Genomic DNA, 25,223 nt, shown 5'->3' with positions numbered 1-25,223 from the left:
CCCCGCCCCGGACGCGCCTGCCCCGCCTGCCTCGCACGCTCCTCCCGGCGCCAGGAGGCCCAGCGCACCGCGCCGAGCTTCCTCGGAGTCCTCCGTACAGCCGACTCAGGGAGAAGGTCCTGGAGGGCCCGGGTAGGGGAAGAGAGGGCCTTCTTCCTCCTCATTCCCCGTCCCGGCCCCAGCGGAGTGCTCATGTCCCTCCTCCCCATCCCCCTCCTGTTTTGGGTGACAAATTAATTTTAATTCGAAAAACACAGATCAGGTTTTGGAACAAAATTATGCTGTTCCTAGATTGGAACTGGGACTCTTTCGACCTAATTTAGAGCAGAGGGCGAGGCTGTGGGAGGGTGGCAATGCATCGGTTGAAGGAGACGCGCGCGTGTGGCGGGCAGCAAGGGGGAGGTGTGTGGCGTTTAGGAGAGTCTCCAGTGCCGTCCTCTGCAGGGCCCTTCTACACCTCCCCTTCCAGTTGCCAGAATGGAAAATTCATGGAGTCCCGCGTAGCCCAGGTCAACACGCTTTTATTGCCACTTCTGGCTCCCCTCGTCCCAGCAAGATTCCTACCTCTTACCCTGTAGGAATACTGAGCTCCGATGCAGGGGAATGGGGTGGGGGTGTTACCACTTCTCCTCTGCACACTGCCAAGTTAAAGAAAACCCTGCTTGCTGGAGAGGGAGGGCCAGACAGGGAGGAATTCAAGGGCATGTATGGCTCAGTCCCACTTCTGACTGCAGAGTATAGGGACCAGGGTTCCAAACTTTTTTTCGAAGTAAGGGAGGTGGGGAAGAATTTGGCTGCTGTTGTACCCCGTGTCCTAGCTGCCATGTTTCCATGGAAATGAAGGCGGGGCAGGATGTAGCTCACTCTGACTACCTGGGAGGATGGCAGGACAGGCATTTGGTAAACATATCTCCCTCCACTCCTACCTAGCACATACGGCTGTCCCCAGCCGACCCCCAGGCTCGCTCCTCACTGCCTGCTCCACTCCCTTCCCTTCTGGAGCTGGTATCATGCCAAGTGGAGTCCAGGCAGGGCTGCCAGTGGTACTCTCCACAGCCAGGTCTCACTGGCACGTTAGGATCTAAGTATGTCCGCCAAGCTCAGAAGCATCCCTGGTAGAGCTGGTGGTGGCAGTGCCTCGGTGAAAAGGCAGCAGCAGTACCCCCCAACTCTCTGTGCAACTGCTGTTTCCCAAACAAAACTGAAAACATAAACCCAAACACTTAAGGGTATCACTCTGGCACAATGCTGAGGGCTGGGATGGGGGAGAGGAGGCGCATCCTCCTGAGACTGGAGCCACCTGTGCACCCTGCCTTCTGCCCATCTGGAGTTTGCTTCTTCCCACTGGGCTGTCACTGGGGGGCTGGAATCCAAATCTCCATTTGGTGCTGTTCTCAGCACCCACTGCTGTTCGTTTATGAGGCTTGCCAGTTTCCATGGTGAGGAGGTGCAGGATGGATTCTCAGTACCATGGGTCAGCCCGGTGCTGCTGGTTGTAGAGCTGTAGCTTGATCTGATCTTTGATCTGATTCACTAGGATCTGGGACAGCAGAATTCCCACCAGCTGGGAGAGGCAAGAAGGAATTGGGCACTCAGCAGTGAGTGATGGCCTTGTTTTCCCTGGCTCGATCTTCCCAGTGCGGCCAGCACTATCCCTTTCCCTATCCCTCAGCCATGTCAGTGCCTGACACCCTCGCTGATCCCCAGGTGCCTTCCCCAAAACAAAGGAGTCTTTACAGAGTGTGTGGGACCAACAAGTCTCACAGGGTAAGTTACCTGGGGGATGGCCAGGCCTAGAGCCACACCACCAAGTAAGAATAGGTTGCTGTGTATCCAGTTGACCAACTTGTCAATACAGCCATTGGTGTAGATGACTTTGCTAGCTTCCAAGTAGTCAAAGGCCTGCATACCTTGGCCACACATAGTGTTGATCACTGCCTGGGGAAAGAGTTGAAAAGCCAATTGGGACTCTAATTCCAATAACTTTTTGTTTGGGGCCTTAGCTGATGGGCTTCCCACCCTTCCTAAACTCCTAAATTGTCAGAGAATATATGTGGAGGATATTGGGTTGGAAGTTGCCAAATGCAGACTTCCCTTCCTCTGAGAGGTCAGGATCCAGGTCTCTTTGCTCTGGGTGGTGGAATAATCTGTACAACAAACCCCCAAGACACAAGTTTACTTATATAACAAACCTGCACAGGTACTGAATCTGAACTTAAAACTTAAATCTGTCCCTTCTGAACTCCATGTGGACTACATGAGTATGAGGTTAATAGAAGCATCAGGTTGGGGTGAAGAAAAACACCTGACAGCTGTCCCACATGACTGATAGGTTAAGCTAGGGGATGGGGATCCCCAGTAGCAGCTGCCCCCATCAGAAAGTGACTCAGCTCGCTGCCCAGGAGGAAATGAGGCAGGATGCTGGCTCACCTGGTCAGGAGTAGGCAAGCAACAGGAGTAAGGCACAGAGCAGCGCTCTCGACTGGGGTTGTCTTCTGAGCAGTTGAAATACATGTTCTGAGACCAGTCCTTGTAGGAAATCCCTCCACAGCAGCTAAACTGCAACAAAACCCACCAGAGGTTAAGAATCACCCACCCCTCACACTGAGGTGACCAGGGGAATTCTCAGAGCCACCAAAAGTCTATGGCAAGCTTCTACTGGGAACTTTAGGTTGTGTTTTAACACAGCCTTAAACTTTGAGCTCCAGCTTCCCAGTTGCCTTCGCCTGAAGATATTCTCACTTCTTAATTTCTATTACTTCGTATATCTTGTTATAACTTACCACTGTGCTTGTTGGTATTACAGTTGTACATATATTTTGTTTTACATACTCAGCTATAATCTTCTTGAGAGAAGTTTCTGGCTTTGCAGGCAAATGGAAGTGATCAAAAGTATTGGCTGAAATAAAGTATCAGTGCTGAAAAACTTCTCCTTAAGATAGAGAAAACACAGGGGAGGAATCTTCAATACTGTGAGTCAATCATTACTCCATGAGAGCAAACTGGATCTCAAAGTCAAGTGTCTATTGCACCAGAGGAAGGGGAACTCAGGACTTGTCTCAAAAGCACTTTTACTTAAAAGTTAACTTTTTTGGCCAGGTGCTGTGGCTCACACCTGTAATCCCAGCACTTTGGGAGGCCGAGGTGGGCAGATCACCTGAGGTCAGGAGTTCAAGACCAGCCTGGCCAATATTGCAAAACCCCATCTTTACTAAAAATACAAGAATTAGCTGGGTGTGGTTTGGCAGGCACCTGTAATCCCAGCTACTCAGGAGGCTGAGGCAGGGAGATTCACTTGAACCCAGGAGGCGGATGTTGCAGTGGGCCAAGATCACGCCATTGTACTCCAGCCTGGGTAACAGAGCAAGACTCCGTCTCAGGGAAAAAAAAAAGTTAACTTTTATTTTTCACTTATTTATTTTTGAGACGGAGTCTCTGTCTGTCACCCAGGCTGGAGTGCAATGGCATGATCTTGGCTCACTGCAACCTCCACCTCCCAAATTCAAGCTATTCTCGCACCTCAGCCTCCTGAGTAGCTGGGACTACAGGTGTGTGCCACCAAACCCGGCTAATTTTTGTATTTTTGGTGGAGACAGGGTTTCATCATGTTGGCCAGGCTAGTCTCGAACTCCTGACCTCAAATGATCTGCCTGCCTTGGCCTCCCAAAGTGCTGGGATTACAGGTGTAAGCTACCATGCCTGGCCTAATTGTTAACTTTTGATTCATAGCAGCCTTGTTCACAGTAGCCGAACGGTGGAAGCAACCCTTTTCTCCACTGGTGAATGAATGGATAAACAAAATGTGGCATATACATACAACAGAATATTATTCAGCCTTCAAAAGGAAGGCAGTTGTGGCACATGCCAAAACAGAGATGAAACTTGAAGACATGCTAAGTGAAATAAGCCACTCAAAAAAGCATTAATACCGTGAGTCCCTTCATTTGAGGTACCTAGAGTTGTCAAATTTACAGACAGAAAGTAGAATGGTGGTTGCTGGAGGAGAGGAAAATGGGGCTTTAGTGTTCAATGGATACAGAATTTCAGGAGAGGAAAATGGGGAGTTAGTGTTTAATGGATACAAAGTTTCAAGAGAGGAAAGTGGGGAGTTAGTGTTTGATGGATACAGAGTTTCAAGAGAGGAAAATGGGGAGTTAGTGTTTGATGGATACAGAGATTCAAGAGAGGAAATGGGGAGTTAGTGTTTGATGGATACAGAGTTTCATCTGGGGCAGATGAGCGTTCTGGAGATGGTGGTGATGGTTGCACAACAATTAAAGGTACTTCATGCCACGGATCTGTATGCTTAAAAATGGTAAATTTTACATTATGTAAATTTTATCACAATTTTTTAAATGTAACTTTCTTTTTTTTAGTCTAGTCAAGTGCAGCAGTGAGAAGGGGGGGAAAGAGTAGAACAAGGAGTTGGATCTGTAGCTGACTGTGAACAATCAAATGAGATAACTCACTCCCTTTGGACCAGCCTAAAATGTCACTTTTGAAGAGGTAATATTCAAGAATCTGCCCAGTTCCTCACCGCCTGTAGGTAACCACTTATAACACAGTAGATTACTATATATACTGTTCTGTGTCTTTAAAAGTACATTTAAAGCACTCTGCTACGTGTGCTTTTTGCCAAACCCCTTCCCAGAAGCCATTACCTGGCAGGTAATGAAGAGCCCCACAGGCATAGAGGGTGAGGCATCTGTTGGGATGGCATTCACTTTTACCCACAGTCCCCCAGACCACTGGCCGACCCATACCTTTTTCTGGCCAAAATCAATGAGGTTCTGCAGATCCAAGTCATCTCGGTAGTGCACAATGGCATTGTTGATGATCTCACTCACTTTCCCTCGAGCCTGCCGGAGACATGGGCAAGGAATCAGAACACAGGACTAATCCCTAACTTGCCCCTTCCAGCAAAAATAACAGTAGACAGGGATCATCCTTCTTAATTGAGTCTGCCTTGAAATCAGAACCGAGTCCTAATGGTGGAAGATAGCCAGTTCAGTTCCAAAGCCCATCTATCCCAGGGCCCTCAGGTACCAGTGGGCAGGAGAAATGCTGGACCTGCTGTTGAAGCTTTTCAGAGACACATTTCAAGATATTCCAATGTGTATCTATCTCTGAATGCTATTATCACAAAATACTTCTTGACTGATAAAAACAAACTAATTTTTAATTTTTTTAGCAGAAAGTAGCTTACTGAGCTGAGGCACTGCCCTCTAGTGGACACTAGATAATTGCATCTCTTTAGACTCAAAACAGAGCTATTTAATACATCATTTCAGGATCTTACTGTAAGCCAGGAGGACTACGAAATTCGGAATTAACTCAGTGGCTCTCGATTTCATAAGATTTCATCATTTTCTCCCCTCCCCTCCCCTCTCCTTGTCTCTTTTCTTTTCTTGATACAGTTTTACTGTCGCCCAGGCTGGAGTGTAGTGGCACGATCTCAGCTTACTGCAACCTCCTTCTTCTGGGTTCAAGCAATTCTTGTGCCTCAGCCTCCTGACACCTGGCTAATTTTTTTTGGTGTTTTTTAGTAGAGACAGGGATTCGCCATGTTGGCCAGGCTGGACTCGAACTCCTGGCCTCAAGTGATCTGCCCGCCTCAGCCTCCCAAAATGCTGGGATTACAGGCATGAGCTACCGCGCATGGCCCGATTTCATAATTTTCTACCATAGTCCCTTCCTGCCCCACTACTTTTTTTCAAATTTTCTTTCCTTAGTTTTGTAGTCTGCCCTTGGCAATCATTTGCCTTTTGGGAAAGGCATTCTGGTTCTTAAAAAGGACTGTCACTGAATGGCAGACCATTTCCAGATATAGCAAGCATTGTTCAAAACCTTTTATTAAGCCAAGCATGGTGGCACATGACTGTAATCCCAGAGACTTAGGAGATGGAGGCAGGAGGATCACTTGAGCCCAGGAGTTCAAGGCCAGCCTGGCAACCTAGTGAGACTCCCATCTCTTAAAAAACAAAAACAACAACCAAAAAAAAAGAAAGAAAGAAAAATAAACCTCAAAACAAAATCTTGTTCTCTTCCCCCTTCCTTCCTTCTGTTTATCTCAATAAACAATTTTTAAAAGAAATAAGAGGCTCTTCATATTGTCAGTGGTCCACTTGATTACTGAGTTTGATTCTGTCATTTGCTATTAAAGTTTCTAAGTTATTTTAACTTTGTGTTTGTATAATTTACTTCCCTGTTAGCTTCTCAGACTGTCAGAGGAAAGCACCTTACGATCTTAAAATTCTCTTCAAATAGGATGAGTTTACAGGCTATTCATTCACCCCTAATGAACTTTTCAACGACTGATGTTTCTCAGGGGAAGGAGCTGTGGTTAATTAACCAGGCTAAACATGGGCAGGAACCTTCCTTCCTCTCTCTGGGTCACACCTGAGGAGGCCTCCTGGCTCCCAGTGTTACCTTGTCTGAGAAGACGAAGCCCAGGATCCCAGCGGCCAGCTGCAGCAGGAACACAGCGGTGAGGCAGAGGGAGAACTGTGGAGCAGCAGGAAGAAGAGGCGTCTAGGACCACTCATGGCAGCAACCCCTTCCAGGGCCAAGGGGATGCTGGGAGCTGCCGGGCAATTCTCCCAGGTGCCCCACACATGAGAAAGGCAGCTGCCTCTGGGACACTGTCCTGGGGGTGGCCACCCTGTGCTGGGTCACCTGGGCTGAGCTCTGCACTGAGGGGTGGACAGCACAGGCCTGGGGGTAGGGTGGGACAAGGCAACCAAAGGGCCCTAGGAGGCTAAGAGGCATGATGGGGAGAGGGCCAGGGTCTTTCCAGTGGGGCCTTGACCACTCACCGTCTGCAGGAGGCAGATGTTCTCGCGGAGGGACCCAATGCAGCCACAGAAGGTGAGCAGGAACATGAGGACACCCACCACGATCAGCAGGATGGCAGGGTCCACTGCCAGGCAGGCTAGGGCTGCTTCTGGAGAAGGAGCCGGCCCTCAGCCTGAGCCTGGTGCCCACTGAGGAACCCCTGGATGGGGTGGGAGGGTGCCCCAAACTGTTCTCCTTCCCCTGGTGGGGGAATCTCCATTATGGTTGGATGAAGGTTAAGGGGAGGCAGTACCCCTGTCCCATGGGGAGAACCAAAAAGGGCCCAGAAGGGTTGTGGCATTTAATTTGAGGAACTAAAGAAATAAAAGCCTTTATTCCTGGGCTTAAGGAGGGGCTGCTTTCGCTCCGGAAAAGAATTGGAATGGCATTAGGCTCACCAGCTTTGCAGATTCTGTTTCCTGGAGACTTGTGTGGTGAAATAGGAATAGTGGTTGGGTTTCTTCAGGACAGAGCTAGGGAGGGGCTAAAGCCCTTGATGACTCTCTGCTCCCAGGGGCCTACCTTCTTTCTCAGACACTTCCTAAGCCTCAAATGTAGGCATATCCTGGAAGATTCAGAGGGGCTCAGGGAAATCCAGGGGCACTGGCCTGGGGGGGTCTGACACCTACGTAGACCATGAAGATTTGGCTCCAGGGAGGCTGCCTCCTTTAGCCCCATAGCTTATGTGTGAGGGCCAGGCTGAAGGAGGCAGAGGGGAAAGGGGCATGGCACAAGGTGGGGGCAGGGAGGGAGAGCTACAGCTCACCTGCATGCTTCATTAGCCGAGCGTAGACACCCACAGCCACCATCACCATGGAAATCACCTGTGGAGACAGGGAAAGAGCCAGACCCTGAGATTCTGGAAACCAGAGAGCCCTGAATGCCAAGAGAAACCTAGGAGAGCAGGAGAAGGACAGCTTTCCTGGACCCAAAGGTGAGCATCTTTCACCTCCCCAGTGGTTCTGCTGATAGAATCTGTCAGGGCTTTACCTCCATGAGACACTTTTACCCACATCATATTTTTCATTATTCATTCAGTCCTCATAACACAATTAGGTTGTGAGGCAGACATTATGCCTATTTTACGGATGAGGAAATTAAGGCAATCCAAGGTTAATATTGAACAGTGATTAAGAATATGGGCTTCAGGCTGGGCATTTTGGGAGGCCAAGGCAGGAGAATCAATTTGAGGTCAGGAGTTTGAGACCAGCCTGGGTAACATAGTGAGAGCTTGTCTCTAGACACACACACAAAATAATAATTAGCTGGGTGCAGTGGTGTGCACCTGTAGTCCCAGCTACTCAGCAGGCTGAGGCAGGAGGATGGTTTGAACCCAGGAGTGCAAGGCTGCAGTGAGCCATGACTGTGCCATGGCACTGAAGCCTGGGTGCCAGAGTGAGACCCCGTCTCTAATGAATTGAAGTTAAAATTAAAAAGAACACAGTCTTCAGAGTGAGTCAAACTTGGGTACACATAGGGCAAATTTCTGAGCCTCAGTTTCTGTATCTGAAGATGGGAAGTAAGAACAAACAACTGACAAGATTACTGTAAGAACCAAATAAAATAATGCATGGAAAGAATTTAACACAATGCCTGACAATAAATATTATCTATCATTATTAATAGTTAACTTGCCCAGGGTCACACATAAATGGAAAAGTTTTGAATTCGAATCTATCTGCATCAAAGGACAGGTTTTATACCTAAAGCAGGCCTGGGCTGTTGCATACTCCCAGCTCTCTAACCCTCTTAGAGGTCAATATCATGTCAAGTACAAAAAGAAAGTGCACTCCAATGTGAAGGACTGTGTGTGAGTGCATGTATGTAAGCACTGGAACTGCCTTGGCAAAGGAACCTTTATCTTCACAAACTCTGATTCCAGTGTGGAGGAATAGAGAGGAGCTTAGATCTTTCAAATTTCCTGGCTTCTCCCTGAGAGAACAAACCCATCAGAGACTAATAGGAGACCCCAAAGGGGCCTTATCTACCCCCCAGCCCCCAGGCCTCCAGGGGTGCAGGAGAGCCCCAGTGCCTACTTCCCTTGGCCACCCTTTTTTTGTGCCCAGTCTCCAGGCTGGTGCTAAGCAGCAGCTGGCTGTTGCCATGGCAACAGATGGGGCCAAGCTCTGGCAGGAGAGAGTTCTCAGCAGCAGGGTCTTGACCAACTCAGTGGGGAAGGAGATGGCTGGCTAGACACCACTGTCCTGCAAGACAGAAAGCAGCTGGAAAGAGCCACCATGGGGCTTTGGTGGAAGAAGCGAGCTAGGCCCCCAGAACAGGTAATAGGGTCAGATGAGTCCCTCATTTTTCCCTGTAGGCCTCCTTGTTGAAGGTCCTCTGCCATCTGGCAGGGGAGGGCAGGTGCATTCAGCAGTAAATGGCAAACCTTTATCTAAAACCACGTCTTCCAGAACTCTTCTCTGCCTGTATATACAGCCCCCTCTTTTTTGTGGGGTCGGGGAGGAGGGTCTTGTGCTATTGCTTAGGCTGGAGTGCAGTGGCATGATAATAGCTCATTTCAGCCTTGACCTCCTGGGCTCAATTGATCCTCCCACCCTAGCCTCCCAAAGTGCTGGGATTACAGGTGTGAGTCACTGCACTCAGCTGGCCCCGGTCTCTTCCCACCTCACATCATTTGACCATGCCTCTAACTCAGGGCCCACAGTGTTATTTGCCGGCCTTCATACTCTTTGTCCAGGAGGGTGGGAGCTGCTAGCAGAGCTGCAGGTGCCAGCTGGCGCCTTGTCCCACAGCACTGCCAGGCTCACGGAGCATGGGGGAGGCAGGGAAACTACATGACAGAGATGCCAGTCATTCCCCAGGCCTGGTGGCCAGTCCTCCACCAGAGTCAGTGAGCATTTCTGTCTGCCCTTTAAAACCCACCGCAGCCAATTACAGTTCTGAGTGTCATTTTACTGAACTATTGAAAAATGTGTATCTGCTCTTGATTTCTCTTGCTTCCAGGCTCTCATTGTTTTTCATGTCAAATTTTCACCAGGGTGTATAATTTTCCACAAAGATGGTATCTGATTAAATCATAGCACAGCTAAAACAAGAAAGGCCAAACAAGCACTACTCACAATAGCAAAGGCATGGAATCAACCTAAATGCCCACCAACAGTACGGGAAAAAGAAAATGTGGGGCCAGGCCAAATATGGTGGCTCACGCCTATAATCCCAGCACTTAGGCCAAAGCGGGTGGATCACGAGGTCAGGAGTTTGGGACCAGCCTGGCCAACATGGTGAAACCCCATCTCTACTAAAAATACAAAAATTAGCTGGACATGGTGGCACACACTTGTAGTCCCAGCTACTTGGGAGGCTGAGGCAGGAGAATTGCTTGAACCTGGGAGGCGGAGGTTGCAGTGAGCCGAGATCATGCCACTGCACTCCAGTCTGGGCAACAGAGTGAGACTTCATCTCTAAAAAAAAAAAAGAAAGAAAAAGAAAATGTGGGGCCGGGTGCAGTGGCTCACGCCTGTAATCCCAGCACTTTGGGAGGCTGAGGCAGGTGGATCATGAGGTCAAGAGATTGAGACCATCCTGGCCAACGTGGTGAAACCCCATCTCTACTAAAAATACAAAAATTAGCTGGGCATGGTGGCACATGCCTGTAGTCCCAGCTACTTAGGAGGCTGAGGCAGAAGAATCACTCGAACCCGGGAGGCGGAGGTTGCAGTGAGCTGAGAACGTGCCACTGCACTCCAGCCTAGCGACAGAGCAAGACTCTATATCAAAAGAAAAAAAAGAAAAGAAAATGTGGTACATATATACCATGGAATACTATGCAGCCATACAAAAGGAATGAAATCATGTCCTTTGCAGCAACATGGATACAGCTGGAGGCCATTATCCTAAGCAGATTAATCCAGGAACAGAAAACCAAATTCCATGTGTTCTCACTTGTAAGTGGGAACTAAACATTGAGTACACATGGCCACATGTACTTTAGAGTGAAGGGTAGGAGGAAGGAGAGGATGGAAAACTACTTATGCTTATTACCTGGGTTATGAAATATCACCCCATGACACATAATTTACCTATATAACAAACCTGCACATGTACCTCTGAACCTAAAATAAAAGTTGAAAAAATGGGCAAAGTAAAGAGATGCCACATATCATAGAGTAAGTTAACTGTATTTATGGGCCTGTAATTACAGCAGTTGCTCTGTCTCTATCTATGGTGGAGAGAATAATGTCCCCTCAAAGATGTCCACGTCTTAATTGCTGGAACCTGTGATTGTGTTACTTTTCATGGCCAAAGGAACTTTGCAAATGTGATTAAGAATTTTGAGCTAGGGAAATTATCCCTGAGGACTCAATATAATCATAAAAGACCTTCTAAGAAGGAGGCAAGAGGGCCAGAGTCAGAGAAGGAGATGACGATGGAGGCAGAGGCTGGACTGCTGTGGTGCCATGGATGGAGGAATGAGGGCTGCCTCTAAAAGCTGGAGCAGGCAAGGAGGCGAGTTCTTCCTAGCACTTCCCGAAGGAATGCGGTGCTGCTGTATTTTAGCCCAGCGAGACCTGTTTGATTTTAGCCCGGTGAAACCCGTTTTGGCCTTCTGGCCACCAGAAATATAAGAAAATTAATGTGTGTTGTTTTAAGCCACTAAGTTTGTGGTCATTTGTTACAGCAGCAACAGGAAACTAATACACTATCCAAATCCAATTCATCTGCTGCTATGCAGATGATACACTGAGGACCCTTAATCTATGCGTTATATGGTGGAGAGACAAGAGCGTTTATAGCTGAAAGCACATGCTCAACTTTGGCTGCCATTAGAATCGCCTGGGACTTAGGGTTGTTGGGGGAGAGGCTTAAAAAACTGCTAATGCCTAGGCTGCATCCCAAACCAAGTCGATCAGAATCTTTGGCATTGGGACCTAGGCAACAGTATTTCTGAATGTGTTCCAGGTTATTTCAATGTGCAGCCAAGCTTGAGAACCTACAAGCCTAAAGAATAATCAGCCAGGGATCTAGAGCCACAGATACAGGCTACATTAAAATCAAGATTAAGTCTTTAATATTATTATTAATATTTAATATGATCATTAATGATATCTCTCCCCTAAGCTCTCAAATTCTGCATTTCACAGCTTGACCTTGCACACCCCCATTCCTGCCCCCACTTCCCACCCTGGATTCCTCAAAGCTACTGCCATTCCAAAGTTAGTGCTGCTGCTGCTGTTCATAGCATCACGTTTGGAGGTGAACAGAACCTTAGAAATGGGTTTTGGCCACTCACCTCTTTTTATAGATGAGGCCAAAAGAGTGGAAGTAACATTTAACCAAGTGCATATGGGTGCAATGCACCATCTGGACCAAATCCAACCTCCCAATCTCATTCTGGAACTCTTTCCACTATGCTAGAATTTTCTGTAAAATCCTTATAGCACCTCACAATATCATGAATGACCTCCCTTCACGATGAGGATGGAGATAAAGACATTTCTCTTCTTTGGATAGCTTTTCACATTCCGACTAGAATGAAGCCTGGCTGGAAACTTCTAAGAGCTAGATACAACTTTTAAAATGGCTGAGTCTAGCTTTTAGCAAAATGTATGTTCCTGAAAAGTTGTCAGTCAAATTATATAAAATAATTTGCACACACCAGTACCATTATCCCTATGAAAGGTGAATGATCACCTTGTAATGAAAGTAGCCATCCCCTGGGCTCCTTGGAGAAGTGGCTGATTCTAGGATGGGGGCAGGAAACGCACAAGATGAGCCTAGAGCATCTTGTAGTGCCCCAAAGAAAGGAAATGCTCACGAAGAAACAAAAATGAATTCCCCACATCACTATCCTCATCAATGTGAGCATCCCAAAGGGACACAGAAGCCAACTGAAAGAGCTCCCAATGGCCAAGGCTAGAACAATTTGAGCACCGAAATAAAGAAATATTGAATTATTACCCAAAATAAAAAATACACATCTGTGGGCCCATGCTGATATAAATAAGTGACTTAATGAATAGCAGAGAAAAGACAAATCTCCTACATAGAAGAATTTCAAATAATTCGTGTAGGTACTCCATCCTCAAAGAGGTAGAGCTTAACTCCTTACTCCTTCAGTGCAGACTGTGCAGAGTGACTTTCTTCCAAAGAGCACAGTGTGGAACATGGGGAGAAAGGCTAACTCTACAGCGGAGGAACCTGATAAACCCTACTTCATCCAGGCGATCGAGGCCAACATCAACAATGATCATGTTGCTGAATCACTTGTATGATATGATATGATGTGATGTGATGAAAATGGCACTTGACTTCTCTGGTCTTCCTCCCAAAAGCCATAACCCCAGTATTACAATGATGAGAAAAACAGCAGGCAAGTTCCAATAAAGGGACATTCTACAAAATACCTGACCAGCACTTCCCAAAACTGTCAAGGTCATTAAAAACAAGGTAAGTCTAGGAAACTGTCACAGCCAAGAGGAACCTAAGGAGACATGACAACTAAATGTAATGTAGGGCAGGACATGGTGGGCCACGCCTGGAATCCCAGAACTTTGGGAGGTCGAGCGGGGAGGATGGTTTGAGCTCAGGAGTTTGAGACCAGCCTAGGCAACGCAGACCTCATCTCTACAAAAAATAAAAATAAAAATAATCTGAGTATGGTGGTGCGTGCCTGTAGTCCCAGCTACTTGGGAGGCTAAGGTGGGAGGAGGATCGCTTGACCCCAGGAGGTTGAGGCTGCAGTGAGCCATGATTGTGCCACTGCACTCCAGCCTGGGTGACACAGCAAGACCCTGTCTCAAAAAAAAGAAAGAAAAAAGTAATGTAGTATCTTGAATAGGATTCTGGAACAGAAGGATATTAAATAAAAATGAAAAAAAAACCCAATAAAGTGTAGACCATAATGATAATACTATTAATTACGACAAATGTATCATACTAATGTGTTAATAACAGGGAAAACAGAGTATGGGGTATATAGGAACTCTCAATACTATCTTATAATGTTTTTAATTGATATATGTAAATTGTATGTATTTATGGGATACATATTTTGATACATGTGTACAATGTTTAATGATCAAATCAGGGTATTTAGAACATCCACCACCTTGAACATTTATCATTTCTTTGTATTAGAAACATATTAAATTTATTTTGAAAAATACAATATATTGTTGTTAACTATAGTCACCCTACTGTGCTGTTGAACACTAGAACTTATTCCTTCTATGTAACCATATGTTTGTACCTATGAACCAGCCTCTTTTCATCCTTCTGCCCCTGGATCCCAGCCTCTGGTAACTATCATTCTATTCTCTACCTCTATGAGTTTCACTTTTTTAGCCCTCAAATATGAGTGAGAACATGCAATATTTGTCTTTCTGTGCTCAGCTTATTTCACTTAACATAATGACCTCCAGTTCTGTCTATGTCGCGAATGACAGGATTTCGTGCTTTTTTATGGCTGAATAATATCCCATTATGTATATGGACCATATTTTCTGTATCCATTCATTTGCAGATGGACACTTAAGGTTATTCCATTTCGTGGCTATTGTGAATAGTGCTGCAGTAACATGGGAGTGCAGATGTCTCTTCAATATATTCATTTCTTTTTCTTTGGATAAACACTCAGTAGTGGGATTGCTGGATTGTCTAGTAGTTCTATTTTTTGTTTTTTGAGAAACGTCCATCTCTGTACTATCTTCTCAATTTTCCTGTAAAATTGTTCTTGAAAAATAGTCTATTACCTCCTCCCACCCCAATTTGTTAGTTTATACTTTTTATTTTATTTTTTGAGACGGAGTTTCGCTCTTGTTGCCCAGGCTGGAGTGCAATGGCGCGATCTCGGCTCACTGCAACCTCCACCTTCCAGGTTCAAGCGATTCTCCTGCCTCAGCCTCCCAAGTAGCTGGGATTATAGGCATGAGCCACCACACCCGGCTAATTTTGTATTTTTAGTAGAGACAGGGTTTCATCATGTTGGCCAGGCTGGTTTCAAACTCCTGACCTCAGGTGATTCACCCGTCTCAGCCTCCCAAAGTGCTGGGATTACAGGCGTGAGCCATCACACCTGGCCTATACATTTTTTAATATCAGATTTTCATAAACTAGGGTTCACTTGCATACAGTTTTACAAACTGTAATCTGGGTGATTTCCCATCAATCACACCAAAACTTAAGGCAGTGGATCCTTTTTTCTTCCCCCCCCCAACAGACAAGGTCTCACTCTTGTGTTGCCCAGGCTGGAGGGCAGTGGTACAATCATAGCTCATTGCAGCCTCAACCTCTTGGGCTCAAGAGATTCTCCTGCCTCAGCCTCCTGAGTACAGGCACATGCCATGACACTCACCTGATTTTTAAATTTTTGGTATAGATGTGATCTTGCTAGGTTGCCCAGGCTGGTCTTAAACTCCTGGCATATGGTGATCCTACTGCATTGGTCTCCCAAAGTGCTGGGATTACAGGCATGAGCCACCATGCTTGGCTAAGGTAGTGGATCTTAAAATTGTTCAAGTGACAGAGCACTGGGAAGTCACAGTGCTCTGTTGGTGTACATTATAGATTTTGTCATATTCTTCTTCTTTTTTTTTCTTTGAGGCAGTGTCTTGCTTTGTCACCCAGGCTGGAGTACAGTGGCACAATCAAGGGCTCACTATAGCCTTGACCTCCCGGGCTCAAGCAATCCTCCTGCCTCAGCCTCCTGAGTAGCTGGGACTACAGACACGTGCCACCAACTGGGCTAATTTTTAAATTTTTTTTGTAGAGATAGGGTTTCACCATATTGCCCAGGCTGGTCTTGAACTCCTGGGCTCAAGTGATCCACCCGCCATGGCCTCTGAAAGTGCTGGGATTCCAGACATGAGCCACTGCACCTGATCTCTTTTTTAAACTTTAATACACTATTACTGTGACCTAATTTACAGTCCATATGTAACTTTCCCCAATTATCCCCAAAATGTCCTTTGTAACCTTTTTTTGTTTCTTATCCAGGATCCAATCAAGGATCATGCATTTAGAGATTAAATCTCCTTCAGCCTGGAACAGTCTCTTGGCTTTAATTCTTTTCTCTTTAATTTTCTTCCTTTGTTTTTGGTCTTTAAGACACTGACTTTAAAATTTATGGTAAAATACATGTGACACAAAATGTACCATTTTAGACATTTTAAAGTAAACAGTTCAGTGGCCTTTAGTACATTCACATGGCTGTGCAACCATCACCACCATCAGGGTGCAGCGCTTTATCATCACCCCAAATAGAAACCTTGTACCCATTAAACCATCACTCCCCATTCCCATCACCTTGTCCTCCGCCCCCAGCCCCTGGTAACCACAAATCTGCTTTCAGTCTCTATGGGTTTGCCTATTCTGGACATTTCCTGTCATTGGAATCACATACTAGGTGACCCTCTGTGTCCGGCTTCTTTCACTTAGCAGAATGTTTTCTTTTTCTTTTTCTTTTTTTTTTTTGAGACAGAGTTTCACTCTTGTTGCCCAGGCTGGAATGCAGTGGCGCAATCTCCGGCTCACAGCAACCTCCACCTCCCGGGTTCAAGCCATTCTCCTCCCTTAGCCTCCCGAGTAGCTGGGGTTACAGGTATGTGCCACCAAACCTGGCTAGTTTTGTATTTTTAGTAGAGATGGGGTTTCTCCATGTTGGTCATGGTGGTCTCGAACTCCCAACCTCAGGTGATCCTCTCGCCTTGGCCTCCCCAAGTGCTAGGATTATAGCTGTGAGCCACCGCGTTCGGCTCACTTAGCAGAATGTTTTCAAGATTCATCTGTGTTGTAGCGTGTGTTACAACTTCATTTCTTGTTTGTTTGTTTGTTTTTTGAGATAGAGTCTCACTCTGTCACCCAGGCTGGAGTGTAGTGGTGCAATCTCAGCTCACTGCAACTTCTGCCTCTCAGGTTCAAGCGATTCTTGTGCCTCAGCCTCCTGCGTAGCTGAGATTACAGGTGCATGCCACCACAACAAGCTAATTTTTGTAGTTTTAGTAGAGGTGGGATTTCCCTATGTTGGCTGGGCTGGTCTCGAACTCCTGACCTCAAGTGATCTGCCCGCCTCAGCCTCCAAAAGATTACAGGCATGAGCCACCGTGCCCTGCCAACTTCATTTCCTTTTATCGCTGAATAATACTTGGTTGTGTGACTGTAACACAATTGTTTCTCCACGCCTCCATTGATAGACATTTGTGTTGCTCCCACCTTTTGGCTGCTGTGGATAGTATTGCTATGAACATTCATGTAAAAGGTCTTGTTTGAATACCTGTTTTCAATGTTCTCTATACCTAGGAATTGCTGAATCATATGGTAATTCTATGTTTAATTTTTTAAGGAACTGCCAAACCGTTTTCCACAGCGGCTGTGCCTTTTTACTTCCCCACTAGCCATGTGTGAGGGTTCCAGTGTCTTCACATCCTTCCCAACACTTGTTCTGACATTTTTTTGGACACTGACATTTTTTATGTTTCGGCCAATTGTTCTGCAGAATGTCCCTCGATTTGGATTTATTTGGTTGTTTCCTCACAGATTCAGATTACACATATTTGACAGAAATATTACACAGATACTGCTGTGTCCATTTCAGTGTATCATGTGAGGAGGCAAACATATTAATTTCTACTACAGAACTAAGGAACAATTTTACTAAGAGATGTGGCTGCTAGGTGTATGTCTCTGCGTTTCATAAAACAACGCAGGCATACTCTAAATAAATTGTTTCCTAGTTTTCCATAATAGTTGCTACTTGTCCTCTTCTGCTTGCCTTTTGTTAGCACTTGCAGGCAGATAAGCAGTTGCAGGTACTAATGTTCATGGGAGAAAGGAGAAAACGAAGAAAATTTTCTTATCTTGACTTTTTTTCTTGCAAATTGGGAAAAAATAGTCATGATTTGATGTTTAAAAGGAAAAACCCTTATTCTAGCCCATAAGACAGTACTTCAGGGCCATCAGTAATAGGAGAGGAAAGGTTGTAGGGCCTCAACTTGAGGTCCTAAACAAAGGTTGTTATCCTGGCTCTTATGCCCAAATGCCAATAATTACAGGCAAATTAGCTCCCAGAGTCCATCTCTACTGGATTGCATTTAAGATCAAGGTAGGGCCAGGCATGGTGGCTCATGCCTGTAATCCCACTACTTTGGGAGGCCAAAGTGAGGAAGATCATTTGAGGCCAGGATTTGAAGACCAGTCTGGGCAACATAGTAAGTCCAGCCTCTAAAAAAAAATTAGCTGGGCATGGTGATGCATGCCTGTAGTCAAGCTACTCAGCAGGGTGGGGTGGGATGATTGCTTGAACCCAAGCAGTCGAGGCTGCAGTGAGCTGTGATCCCATCACTGCACTCCAGCCTGGGTCAAAGAGCAACACCATGTCTAAACAAACAAACAAATAAACAAATAAATACGTAAATAAAAATTTTAAAAGGCCAAGGTGGTGTGACAAGCCTTGAGAAGCAGAGCTAGGGAAGGCCCAGGAGACAACAGTGGAGCTCTGTTCATGGGATATATAGGAAATTTCTCCATAAACTAAAAAATATAAAGCTACCAATAATGATTGTCTCCTGCTCAGCTTTTTTTCTTTTCTCTTTGATTTTCTTCCTTTGTTTTTGGTCTTCCTTTGTTATGGTGAGAATGTGAGCAAAGAGGGTTGAGCAAAGGCTGGCCCTTCCCTAGCCAGTCCCTGTCTGCTTGCCACTCTCTTTCCTCCTCCCTGGAGGAGCGCTCAGCCTCACTCTCCACGCCAACCCCCAGCAGGTGACCTCTAGGAGCATTTACAGGGACAGCAGTGGCAGTACTTTTTGTTGAGTGCTAAGGACCAGGTGCTAGGCTAAACACTGTCTCATTTAATTCTGACCACAAACCCAAGAGGGCGTTAGGATCTCCATTTTATAGAGCTGATGTTCAGAGAATTCCAGCAACTTTCCTCAGTTCACATGGCTAGTGAGCGGCTGAAGTGGGAATGGAACCTAGGTCTGGATGTCCCCAAAGCCTTATGAGCTTGGCCACTTGGCTGCCTTCCTATCTCTGCCTCCCAGTACCCCCAGGATTTTGCGTATTCACATCAGCCATCATGGGAGATGGGAAGCAGCTGCTTGTGGTTCCCTTGGGGGAGCAGCTGATAATCTCCAAATGGGCTGGTTTTCAGGCAGGGGAAGGAAGATTGCAGCTGGCGGCGGGGACAGGGTGCCAGCAGGGCCCAGGAGGTGGCTCAGAGGGAAGTCTCTGGAACAGCACTCTGAAAAGGGAAGGCATGGCGTTGCCACAGTGGGGCCACCAGCAGGCGTAGCCTCCAGGGAAAGCCCTAGCCTTGTCTGTCTTCCATAGTCCAAAGTCCAGGCTGCAAGAAGCAGTGGAGCCCCACTGTCTCAGGGCCCGCACCCCCTCCTTAGAATCTCTTCCCCTCCTGTTTTGAAGGTGATGGTGGAGACAGCTGAGGGTAAAGTGGTTCCCTGTGTGGCAATCAAAACCCTGTCCCTGCTCAGAGGGAAGTGGGCAAGGCAGTGGTCTCCACCTCTGGTTTCTCAGTCCTCCCTACCCTTATATCTGGATGAAGCCAAAGAGCTTTCAGCCTGTGGCCCCGGAGTAGGGCCACCTCTCTCCCTGCCCGTGACCTTTACATACTGGTCTTTCTGTGCTCTCCGTGGCGCTGCTGTTATGGGTGTCTGAGGTGGCGGCTGTCCATGGGAGGCTGGCTCTCAGCGCTCTCCCTCTGGATTGGGGGACACTGTCCCCCTGGAGTGGAGGAGTCCACAGGGCTCCTTCCTCAACAATGTCTGGGGCCAAGCCTTTGGCATCTTCCTCAGGCCACGGCTGTCTTTGCTCTTCCAAGGTTAAGAAAGAGGAAGGGAGGTCTGCAAGGGCTTGCAGTAAATAACCATTCAAACTCAAAGCCCTGGAGGGACTGGCCCAGCACTAGCCTCCTACAAAGATCTGAGAGGCACTCTATGTTTTCTTTTTTCTTTTTTTTGAGACGGAGTTTCACTTTTGTTGCCCAGCCTGGAATGTAATAATCTCGGCTCACTGCAATCTCTGCCTCCCAGGTTCAGGTGATTCTCCTGCCTCAGCCTCCGAAGTAGCTGGGAATACAGGTGTGCACCACCACACCTGGCTAATTTTTGCATTTTTAGTAGAGATGGGGTTTCACCATGTTGGCCAGGCTGATCTCGAACCCCTTACCTCAGGTGATCCACCTGCCCCGGCCTCCCAAAGTGCTGGGATTACAGGCATGAGCCACCGCGCCCAGCCTTCTTTTTTCCTTTTTAAAGGCTGCTTGACGTTTATGGTTTTCTACTTGGTACAGGGCAAACAAAGCTGCTGGGAAGTTAAGAAGGTGTGCACGCGACCTGCATAGCAAAGGAGATGGTTCTTGTCTTCATTTCCCATATTTTGTAATTTTTGTTGTTTTTATAAAAAGCATCTGTCTTCAGTTATGGAAGCCAGCCAAGTCTATGGGGAAGATGGTGGGGGTGGAGGAGGCAGGTGGTGGGCTCTGCCTCCTAGTGTATTTGGAAGTATAGGATGAGGGGGTTGGATGGCAGAAAGGGCCCCTGCCACTTAGAAGAGGTTTTTGCCTGGCTTGATGCCTGGTTACTTCCTCATGGTTTTTGAGCCAGACAAAAAGAAATGGTGCTGAGAGTGGTCTGGGTGATTCTGAGTGCCCAAGGACTCCAATACAGTAGTCCTGGATGGGAGAGTGGATTTCTTGAAGAAGATGCCCCACTGGTGGCTTGGCTCAGCCTAGGGAAGACCTGGACAGGGGTCCATATATGTGGCAGTGGAAGTGAGAAAATCCAGATGCTGTAGGCAGTAAGTACATGTGGCTCTGAGGAGGGGATGGCTGCCATGTTTCTGACCTGGCTTAAGTGGAGGGTTGCCAGGCCGCCAGACCTACCACAGAGGAGAACACAGTTGGGTACCTCATCACCAAGAGTGCTCAAGGACCCCAGGTTGAGCTGCATCTTGACAGGCCAGTGTCCATGAGGAAGGGAGGATGGGCATCAAGCCTCTACCCTGTGGGGTTTGCTCTCTCACTCGCCATCCAATAAACATTCAGTAAGCACCCAATTTATGCTAAACACAGCTGGGCACTGGGGATCCAGAAGTGAATAGGGCCGTGCCCACCCTCGAGAGCCCGAAGTCTAGAGGGGGAGACGGAGAAGTAAACACAATTGCAGCACAGGTAAGGGATGTGACAATAGAAGAATACAGAAGGTGCCATGGGAGCCCTGAGGCATGGCTGCTAGGGAAGCCTGGGCTGAGACACAAGGGCTGGAGGTCTGAGCTTCTGGGCTCTGCCTGACTCAAAAGCCAGCCAACTGCTGCCCTGAGTGGGAAAAGGACCAGCGAGGAAGGAGGTGGGCGGCACTGAATATTCCTGACAACACATGGCCACGCTGAGAAAGCAGGCACCACCCCAATGTCTGCACGGAGCTGTCCTGCAGAGGGAGGTGAGGAGAGGCAGCTGCTCTGTAGCCACCCTAACTGATTTAAATACAACATCTAGGATCTTAGAGCAGCTACTCCAGGCCATGGAATCCCCACAGTCAGTAACCCAGCAACATGATTCTGGGAAGAAAATCAGAACTCCCAGGTCAAAGGGGAAGTGAGATTTGAAACATGAACAGTAGGAACTGGTCCCAGTCCCCAAAAATTCATTAGTTTTCTGAGTCAGACTCCAAATGCCCCAAGAGTCAGGGCTTCTAGAGCAACAACAGACGTAGCCACCATCACCACCAGCACCACTATTCAGAGCCCAGAGGATGCTGGACACCTTCCTAGTGGGTTCCAGGCACAGACACAATAACCACTGCCATGCGGCAGCTCCAGAAGCCGGCCAGAGCATGCACTCTGCCTGCAAAGGGTGTGGGCTGACCATCATCTCTTCCATAGGTGCTTCCTGGGCAGAAGAGCTGAATTTGATTAGGATGGTGGAAGTCTACAAAAAAGCAAGCATGGGAACCAGTCCCTGAAGAGGAGCTAGCAAGAAAGATGGCCCCCTGATCTGGGGAGGCAGCCTTTTCTCTCCAGCTGCTCTTGTATGAATATACCTGTGCAGCACTGGGTTTGGGGGAGAAGGGACATTCAATAACACCTGAAAAGTACTGTCCCCTAGGAAGGGCAATCAGGACACAGGGAGATTCATCCTTAGATCCAGCTCTAGGTCTTGAAGAAAGAAAATAGTCCCCAAAATGATTCATTCATCCTTAAATAGTTCACTGAGGCAGAAATTGTTTCTCTTTTAGAGGAGAAAGATTAAGGTCAGAGAGACAGATACATTGGCTTAGGGTCACACAGTAAGTTGATGCCAAAAAGATGCTGAGCCTCTTGTCCTTCAGTGTGCTATTTCTAGAGCCTCTGATTTTTTATGAGTCTACTGTAGGGCCAAGAAGGGGCTCTATTCTAATTTGGGGTGGTGCTAGCTTGGCGACCCACATCTTCTGACCTTGAATGAAGCATTTTTACCAAGATAAATGGGTCTGTGGAGCCAAACTCTCTCCTGGCTGAGATCTCTCAAAGCCATTTGTCCGATAAAAGGGGGGTAGGGTGGAGGTAGGGGGTAGGGAAGCTCGAGAAAAAAAAAATGACCAGGAACACAAGTGTAACAGATGCACCCAGCTGTTGTCACTGGCGAGCACAGACAAGGGTGAGGTACCAATGGCTCCAAGGGAGACAGTCTCGGCGGATAAAGGAAGTCAGAATGACGACCTAAAGTCCCTGAAATGCTAGTGCTGGCTCCGAGGATGGCACGTCACTGGCCTGGCACACTCAGTGAGCACAGAGGAGACTTCACTGATACTTGCCCCTAGGTGGGGAGTCGCTTAGTACATCCCCCAGCACTGGTAGAGTGGTAAGGGATTTTCTTGTGTTTTTCCCTAACCTCCAGCTGAAGCAGAACCGAGACCATGGGAACTTGGGTTGACTGGTTAACTACTAATACTACCCATACCCCAGCTATAGCAGCAGCCATCTGTGCTGAGGACTTCCCCCAGCGGCACTGTGGTTCAGTAGAAAGGTCACCAGACCAAGCCTGCTAACCAGCTGTTCCACCTTGGACAAAACATTTAACATCTCTGTGCTTTAGTTTTCTACATTTTATAGACATAAACACAGATGCTGGACAAGATGTCTTCTAAAATTTTTTTCCAGTTTTAAAACTGAGCATTTGATAGGAGCACAAGTTTCATTTTCCCCAGGAGTAGGATGGCTGAGTGCGCTGTCATCACCACCCTATGGGATTTCTCTCATTTGTCCCAACAGGCCAGCACTTATGGGCTTTGTGTCTGCACTTCACCCCACGGGCCCTGTGAAACCTTTCCAGCAAATGGCTTAGATGTCTGTTCTGCTCCCTCCCCTAGGAAACATATTTTAGACTCAATTCTTCCCTCCTGCAAGTCTGAACTTTAGGTCTCCAGCTGAAGTGGGCAAGGATGGTGGGCTCCAGAAGCAGCAGCTCTGATGTGGTAGGAGCCAGAAGAGGAGGTGAATGGGGGAAGGATGTCCCTATGTTCTCACACCCCAGGACCTCCAGGACTCTCTAGCCAGGAAACAGGGTCGAGCTGGCATTGCATGATCTGGTTCAGCTAAATTCTCAGCTTCAGCAGTCTTTCTGCCACCCCTGATCACACTGGGTTGGATCTGTGGGGGAGAGAGTCAAGGCCTGCAGACATGAACATATATGCTTAGGTCGGTCAAGTCAACAATGAACGGCAGAGCAGGATGGGAATCCAGGTGTCCGGAGTCCCAGCCCAATACCTTTTCCACCCCAAGCAGAAGATTCTGAAAGGACCCCTGGCCCTCCGGCCCAACACGGGGTCCTGTTTAAAGACACTGGTGATTGCCAGGCTCCAGGGGTGAAGTCTGGTCCTGAGAAGGGTGGCAGGGAGGGGGCAAAGTTTGGGGCAGTGCTGGGATGGGAAAGACATCTGCACCTGGAGGCCATTCTTCCTAGACTTTGGGGGGGTGGAGGTGGGGGTAGATGAGGCCTGCAAAAGGAAGAGATGATGCCAGTAACCCATCCTCTCTGAGGTGGTGGAGAGAGAGGTTTGGGTTTTTCCTTCCTCTTCTTTCTTTGCCAGCCGGGCCTCCAGGCCCCCAGGCCTGAAAGTCAGCCGCCACCCCCGACCCCCATCATGAATGTGTCAGTGGGTCCGCCTTGGGCCAACAGGCTCACTCAAACCCACATTTCTAGCCTAACACAGACCCTCCTCCGACGCCCGGAGAATACCCATCAGTCTTTACTGATTCCCTGGCATACCCTCCTCCCTACAACGCCCCCTGCAGACGCGGCGTCCCCGGGGTGTCCCTCCCCAGGATAAATTCCCCCAAAGTGCCGTCAGCCCAGAAAACTCGGCAGTGCGGCTCCCGCGCGTGGGGCACCCCGGGCCACCCTTCCACCCCGCGGGGGGACCCCGCCGCCCAGGTGCCCTCGACCCCGAGACTCACCCAGAAGAGCATGTTGAAGAAGAAGAGCAGGTATTTCACCAGCGGGCTGACGAAGGAGAACTCGTCCCCGGAGGCGGCCGGCGCCCGGGGTCTCCGCGCCATGGCCCCGCCGCCGCCGCCGCCCCCGGGGGCCTATTTCCCAGCGGCTGCCGGCCGGCCTGTGTGCCCCGCGCCCGGGGGCATGAGCCGAGCCGCGCCGCGCAGGAGCCCGGCCGGCGGGGGAGCCTGCGCTGCGGTGGGAGGCGCCCGAGCCGGGGGGCCGGGAGCCGCGCGGGCCGGGGAACCGCGCCTGGAGCTGCTGGAGCCGCGGTGGGCAGCGCGAGCGGACGAGACTCACCCGCGGCCGCAGGACCAGCCCGGCCAGCCAGGCGCCCAGGAAACCCGGCCCGCCCCCGGCCGCCCATTGGCGCGACGGCTGGAGCCCGACTTCCCATTGGCTCATGGCTGATGTCACTAAGTATCCAGCCATCCCTCTCCACCGAGAGTCGGGGGAGACACCTGTTCTGTGAGGGATAACTTGTTAAAGGGTCAGCGGTTCTGCCTCTCCCCTACCCCTAAGGGAAAGCATCCAGGCTGCAGCTGCTCAAAGGAACAAGAGTGAGGAGAAGGAATGCACAGTGCATCCCACACCCACGTCCTCCTCCCAGTTGCTGTGCACATATGCAAACACACATACATTAAAATCAACAAGTACGCACACCGTGTGTTGAGCAATGCGCTGAAAGCTCTGGGAACACGGGAGAACAGAAACAATCCCTGGGGGATGACAATAAAATCAGGGAGACAAAACTAACCTACACATAACAATTAGACCAAGGGTAGATGCAATCTTGTTTAGTAACTATACATTTTAAATGCTTATTTCAGAAGCTCTACAACCCAACAGTGGAAATTTGGAAACATCACCGCCAATCTGGCCATCCTAATTCATTGCTGTCTCAATTCCCGCCCCCGCAGCCCCTCTTCCCTTGGTCTACTTGCAGACA

General features: G+C 48.2%; 1 protein-coding gene across 2 annotated transcripts; it reads right to left on the bottom strand.

The window, feature by feature from the left end:
- Positions 1-505: 505 nt before the first annotated feature.
- Positions 506-24,616, bottom strand: TSPAN33 (tetraspanin 33). Of its 2 annotated transcripts, none has more exons than XM_004046203.5 (8): positions 24,238-24,616; positions 7,601-7,658; positions 6,816-6,943; positions 6,430-6,504; positions 4,764-4,859; positions 2,431-2,559; positions 1,777-1,938; positions 506-1,564 (listed from the first exon to the last, which is right to left on the bottom strand). In XM_004046203.5, the coding sequence occupies exons 1-8, from the start codon at positions 24,337-24,339 to the stop codon at positions 1,463-1,465; spliced, it is 852 nt and encodes a 283-aa protein (XP_004046251.1). In that variant the 5' UTR covers positions 24,340-24,616; the 3' UTR covers positions 506-1,462. The 2 variants fall into 2 exon arrangements, with proteins under 2 accessions (XP_004046251.1, XP_018887353.1); XM_019031808.4 differs by having other exon boundaries at positions 6,816-6,940.
- Between the last annotated feature and the right edge of the window lie 607 nt (positions 24,617-25,223).

This window comes from Gorilla gorilla, chromosome 6, assembly GCF_029281585.2.
Source record: "Gorilla gorilla gorilla isolate KB3781 chromosome 6, NHGRI_mGorGor1-v2.1_pri, whole genome shotgun sequence".
Taxonomy (NCBI): domain Eukaryota; kingdom Metazoa; phylum Chordata; class Mammalia; order Primates; family Hominidae; genus Gorilla; species Gorilla gorilla.
Note: the sequence above shows the minus strand (reverse complement) of the source record. Positions and strands in the feature narration are given on the sequence as shown.